The 6,220-nt window shown below is 51.5% G+C and overlaps 1 protein-coding gene across 3 annotated transcripts in view; it reads left to right on the forward strand.

Moving 5' to 3' along the window:
* The window catches only part of LOC148672127 (protein jagged-2), a 44,616-nt gene extending 39,749 nt beyond the window's left edge, over positions 1 to 4,867 (forward strand). For all 3 annotated transcript variants that reach the window (XM_088627543.1, XM_088627544.1, XM_088627546.1), the window contains 4 exons: positions 482 to 528; positions 1,243 to 1,416; positions 1,614 to 1,797; positions 2,379 to 4,867. In XM_088627543.1, coding sequence (XP_088483669.1) covers positions 482 to 528; positions 1,243 to 1,416; positions 1,614 to 1,797; positions 2,379 to 2,728 — 755 coding nt within the window. In that variant the 3' untranslated portion in view covers positions 2,729 to 4,867. The remainder of the gene's footprint in view (positions 1 to 481; positions 529 to 1,242; positions 1,417 to 1,613; positions 1,798 to 2,378) is intronic.
* Positions 4,868 to 6,220: the final 1,353 nt, after the last annotated feature.

Here is a 6,220-nt window from a genome sequence, read left to right on the forward strand (position 1 = left end):
ATAGCCGGGCAAAATCCCCTGTGTTGCCAGAGAGTCAGCAGCTCTGTCCGTTTTTAAGTCCCAGCACTAGATCGTTTCTTTCTGACACTTTGTTTTGGTTCTGCAAAGAGCCTCCAGGTTTGCTATATTAATGCCAGCGTGTTGGCTGGTCTAGGCAAAATGTAAGGCGAGAAGTGAGCACCGCAGGGGGAAGGCGATAATTGGTGCACTTGTGAACAGGACAGTGAGTGCCTTGTCAGCTCCATCTGACCTTAGCGTGTGCCCGATACCTTGCCTTTATAAGCTTCTGGAAACAGGGGGCGTCATCGCCCTCCGGTGGCCACCAGGTATGCCTGCGACTGGCGGTGTGGACTGCCGCTGGACACAGGAACACATTCCACATGGCACCTCTTGCACCTGCAGCAGATGTCATGGCTCTGGGGTGCACAGCCGTCGTGCGTTGAGCTGTGTTGCACTGACACCTCTTGTGCTTCTTTTCCAGCCAACCACACCTGCCAGGGGAAGTGTCAGAATGGGGCCGTGTGTGAGGTAGGCCATCTCTCCTCTGTTGTGCCAGCAAGGCTCGGGAACAGAAGGGATAAGATACCCGCGTGTTGCTTTTTGTACTCTAGCCTTTCCAGATTGGTGAATGACTTGTGCTGTAGGAGTGAGCCATCCTGCCTACAGTGGTAACAGAGGGCCTTGCCCCATGATTCCTGTTAACTGCAAAGTAGTATCAGTTCCTCATGGTGCCATGCAAGGAAAAAGAAGGGTGATGCACATGACCTCATGTGATTGCTGCTGCATCTGCCTCCTTTCTGCCACTGAAGGCAACAGCAGACATGGCTAACTGTGAACGGAGACAGTATCAAGGGACAGCAGACAAATCAGGCTGCAAGAAGCTGCTGAACTGTTGCTTTAATTGCCACTAGAAGTGCACGTACCTGCTGCTGGGGTAATTCTTGATATATGCCACGGTAAGGCAGTGTATATGTGTATTGTACACAGGAACACAAGGGAAATCAGTATTTGGTAAAGCCAGCTCAGGACTGCACAAGTGTAAAAAAACACTTAAGTTATGGCTTAAAATCAAATTCACATGTTTCACTACAGATATGCTCCTTTCGTCTCTCCGGAGTGTTTTCCTGGAACTGGCTGTTTTCCCAGAACTGTTTCCTTGTTTCTGGAAGTTTGTTTCCTTGTGCAAGTTGAGCAGAAGAGTTGGAAGTGAGTCTGTCATAATCTCTTTTTCTTTCTTCCCAGGAGTCTCTGACAGGCTACAGGTGTCAGTGCCCTCCGGGCTTCACAGGGCCTTACTGCCAGACCAGGGCGAGCCACTGTGACAGCGCCCCCTGTCTGAATGGAGGACACTGTGCTGAGGAAGAGGAGACTGGGCAGTGCCACTGCCCCCTAGGCTACAGTGGGAAACACTGTGAGGTTTGTATGAAACTCCCAGTTTTCTCCATGGTTTTCCCAGTCTGTCTGAGATCCCTCAGAGCTCTAATCATCGTAAAAGTGCTGCTTCTCTGCTGAACAATGCAGTTAAACACTGATTTGACTGAGCACCCAGGGGTGCTCTGAAGTCTGGGTGGCAGTGGCTCTGAAGTCACTGTGTGTCACTGATCGTCTCGTAGGAAGTGCTGGACCTCTGCAATCCCAACCCATGCCAGCAGGGGGCGCCGTGTCAGAGCACGGAGGGTGGCTACCTGTGTGCCTGTCCCCAGGGCTACGAGGGGAAGGAGTGCTTGAGCCTGAAGGACACCTGCCATGAGCCTCACTGCCAGGGAGAGCCTTCTGGGAGCACAGCAACGCACACAGGTACAGTTCCACAGACACACTTACAGACCCCTCACTTCTTCACAGACTGTAACCCTGTCCCCTCCTGTGATTATTGTGGAATGTGCAGGTCCTTTGTGTGTATTAGTTGTAGCATCTGTGAATCAGCCTTTGTATTAGTTGCCTGTGTGTTTTAATTGTGCTTGTTTGTATCAGCCTGTGTTTTAGCTGCTTGTGTGTTAATTGTGTGTGTGTATCGGCCTGTGTGTGTTGATTGTGTGTGTATCGGCCTGTGTGTATTAGTTGTGTGTGTATCGCCCGTGTGTGTTGATTGTGCGTATCGGCCTGTGTGTGTTGATTGTGTGTGCATCGGCCTGCGTGTGTTAGCTGTGTGTGTATCGCCTGTGTGTGTTAATAGTGTGTGTGTATCGGCCTGCGTGTGTTAGTTGTGTGTGTGTATCACCTGTGTGCGTTAATTGTGTGTATATTGGCCTGTGGGTGTTGGTTGTGTGTATCGGCCTGTGTGGGTGTCACCTCTGTCTCTGTGTGGGAGTCTGGCTGTGGGCACCGGGGGTTGTGTGTGCCTGTGCCTGACGGTGCTCTCTGCGCCTCTGCCGTGCCAGGCTCCGGGAGCACTCTGTACGTGGTGATGGTCGTCCTGCTGGCCATGTTGGTAGTGGGAACGACGCTGTGCATCTACCTGCTGGCTCAGCTCCGGAGGCGCAGGAAGGAGCGCCAGCACGCCGGGCAGGACGAGGGCATCAATAACCAGCGGGAGTGCGTCACCCTCATCCGGAACCTGGGCGGCCCTCCCCCAGTGCCCCGCTGTCGTGAGGAGATTGAGCTGAGCCTGCCGCCCACCCCAGAAACCAAGAAGCCCAGGAGGAGCAGCGCCAAGCTCGACATCTCCAACCGGGAGCGCGAGAAACTCAACCGCTTCCACTTCCCCGACAGCCAGGAGGTGGAAGTGTGAGGCCCGCCCCGCCTGTCGGCTTCTGTCCGTCTGCCACTGCGGCCACCCGTGCTCCCAGGCTTTGCAGGCCTTGCTAGGCCCCCGAGGGAAGGGAGTGAGGGGTTTGGCTGCTGAGGAGGCTGGAGATCGTGAGCCTTGATTGCCCAATAGGGGGCGAACTGCTGCACAGCTCTGTTGACTCCCACACCTCAACCCTTGTGGCATTTTCCCCCTGAGTTGGAACTCTTGACATAAGCCTGAGAGCCTGAGAGCCTGAGAGAAGAAGGCCTCTCTTTGGTGTGTCTGGGTATCGGTGCGCCTGCTCTGCCCTGTTGCCACTATGAAGGTTCCTTCCTTTTGATGGAGGCAGTGATGTGAGGGTCAGCATTGAACTTCTCATTCCAGCTGTTAAACTAATCGCATTTCCTTTATTGGAAGAATAAAGTATTGTGTTGTTTTTTTTTTGTTTGTTTCTCATGTCAATGAAGGCAATATTGTGTATATGTGTGTGTTTTGACAGGTCCTTTAACGATAGAGCTGCACCTGGTGTTCGTATAAAAGCTTCTGAGCAGCTGTTGCGTGGGTAGAGAAATCTATACAGTACATCCAGCAATGTTATCAGTAAATCTGATTCATACTCTGCTTGTTAAATGTCTTGTTCAATGTGTTTTGCCTTCTGGAGAGAATGTGCAAAGCTAGAGAAAGTCCTGTGGGGACATAGTTCAGTGCTGCGCAGACCTGAGTCAGAAGTGTCTTGACATTGCAGTGCAACTCCTATATGTGTCCCTCCTGTACCCTTTACACAGCTAAAGAGCACTCTCTACTTCACATGTGTGTAATCCGTTTGAATTTTAATTTACAAATAAGTCAAAAGCATGAGAACGAAATATTTCGGCCACTTTTGTTAGATATGGTTTCGCGATAGACATCCACCAGATCAAACTACAGCCTAGGCCAAACACGACTCTACTGTGCCAGACCAGTCGCCCTCCACCAATCCTGCTGAGCACAGGTGGGCTCTCCATAACCCCTTCCCTGCTCTGTATCTCTGTACACCCACTTTCACCAGACCCCTGGAGGTTCTGAACCAGAACTGGGCTACAGTCCCACTGAACAGGGCCTGTGACCCCGCCTGAGAGAAGAGGAAGTGACGCGGGGTGCAGTGGGGACCCCAACATTAACAAAGTGCAGCTTCCAGATTGCGTTACTGATCGGGGGTCTTAAGAGCTCATTGCATGGGGGCATGAGTTACATTTCTGTAGTGTCGGAAAGACAGGCTGGAGGACAGACCTCTTGACCACAGCTGGACAGTACACACTGGCCAGTTTGACTGACCCCTTCCCTGAGAGGCTGTGGGGTGGAGAACGGGGAGGTGATTTAGTCCTGTCTGATGGAGGTTTTCTGCGATTGTTCCTCAGCTCTGTTTCTCAAGGAGCCACAGTCCCTGAGGGGTTAAGAATATGAGGTTGGTCACAGACAGGAGGAGCCACTCAGCTCATCCAGCCTGTTTGGAAGTTAGTAGCTAACCTGAGGATCTTATCCAGCAGTTCCTTGAAGGAAGCCAGGGTAGCGTCTATGTCAGTGGCTGGAAGCTTGTTCCACACTCCCACAATTCGTAAAGAAGTGCCTGCTGTTTTCGGTTTCAAATCCAGGTCCACATAGGCTCCACTTGTGTCTTCTGGTCTGTGTTTCAGTGGTTTGCTATTTCTCTTTAGGCCTGGGGATAAGCGCTCAGTTAAGTGAAAAATTAGTGGTTCAATTAACTAATTATCTGCTCAGATGGAATGACAACCTGAGGACCCCATTGCTCTTGGGAAAATGCCCTTAGGAGCTGAAGACAATGGCAAAGAGCAACCTAGAAAGGTTACTAATAAGGGAAGATAATCTAGCTCATCCAGCTCGTTTGGTAGTTAGTAGATGACAAAAGGATAATGTCCCCTTTGAGGCGGCACGTTCATGCTTGTAAAAGATGTATGATTTTTGTACTTGTCTGTAAATAGTTCAGCTGTATATAGTGTACATATTTATATTTTGTCTTTTATTGACCATTTTTGTACCGTGAAATCTTTGAGAGTTTTTGGTTCATCTCTGCCCTTTTTCCTTGTGTCTCTCGTGATGGCCAACCGGTGCGAACAGTAATTAAAACTTGTTTAACACCAAGAGTGCAGCCTGTGTCTGTGTGTGCTGGGACCCCGACAGGCCACCCCAGGGGGGCATCTCCCCAACCCCGTGCTGACAGAGCGAGAGAGACTCCAGGCTGCTGCTGTGAACTACGGAGAACCACAGCGGAGAGCCCTGGACCCTGGCCAGGGTTAACTACAAGGAAGATGGAAAAAGCAGGTGGCGGGGCACCAGCCACAGACAAGCTTTTCCTAAGCAGCACCAGTTCAATCTGCTTCTGGGCCTTACTAATTGAAGTGCTTGTACTGACTCACTTAGATCCTTGTTTATGCTTTGTCTTCTGCCAAGCATCCCTTGTACTGCCAGAAGGAAATAAAAAGCACTTGTTTTTTTGGCGGTTACACCTACACAGGCCTGTATCACTACATGTTATTTTTGGAGAACTCTTCCTTCACTAAAACAACTTTACCATGGGGGGACAGGTCTTACTGCTGTTTCCTGTGGTTCGTCCTGCTAAAAACTGTTCAGTAAAGCTCAGTGAAGCACGAGGGGGTGTACTAAGGCACAGTGTGTCCAAAGAACTTGCTCCCTAAGACCTCTACAGATGAGTCATTAAGTCATGGTATAGTTTGTAAGGGAGTTTCTACAATGACCCCTGCCCTTGCTGGCAGTGCCTGGGGTCCAGGTGACGTGGGCAGCGAGGGGTTTCCCTGCCGACCAGGAAAGGTGATGAGCGAACTTCCTCTCTCCGCCCGTCCTGAGGGAGGTGCAGGAAGCGTCTGCCTGCAGATGCCTGCCAGGAGTCCGAGTCACGTCCTCGCAGGCCCTCAGATGAACCTGCTCTGGACAGGGGCTCCAGAAACACCTGCTGCTCTCGCTGCAGAGAGCGAGGGGCCAGACCAGGCAGCAGCTGTTTCACCCTGCAGCTCACAGCCAGCAGCCCACTGGAGCTCAGCAGGTGTGAGCCTGGTCAGTACCTGGAGGGGACTGACTCCCGAGGAAAGCTAAGGCTGCTGCTGCAAGAGGTGTTAGTAGGGCCAGCAGGGGGTGCTCATCCTGCAGTCTGTGTGGGTCCTAATGCCCCAGTATAGCGACGGGGACACTAGACTGTAAAAAGGCGCCATGAGATGTAAAAGCATGGTCCTAACTTCCTGTGGTCATTAAAAATCCCAGGGCGTTTCTCGAAAAGAGTAGGGGTGTTATCCTGGCATCTTGGCCAAATTTCCCCCTGGCCTTTACCAATCATGGCCTCCTAATAATCCCCATCTCTGAACTGGCTTCATCGCTCTGCTCTCCTCCCCACTGAGAGCTGGTGTGGGGAGCGGACTGGAGCATCATCCAGGTGGGGCTGCACACTGATAAAGAGGAGTCCCCATGACCTGTAAAGTGCTT

This window comes from Lepisosteus platostomus, chromosome 4, assembly GCF_059453375.1.
Source record: "Lepisosteus platostomus isolate fLepPlt1 chromosome 4, fLepPlt1.hap1, whole genome shotgun sequence".
Taxonomy (NCBI): Eukaryota; Metazoa; Chordata; class Actinopteri; order Semionotiformes; family Lepisosteidae; genus Lepisosteus; species Lepisosteus platostomus.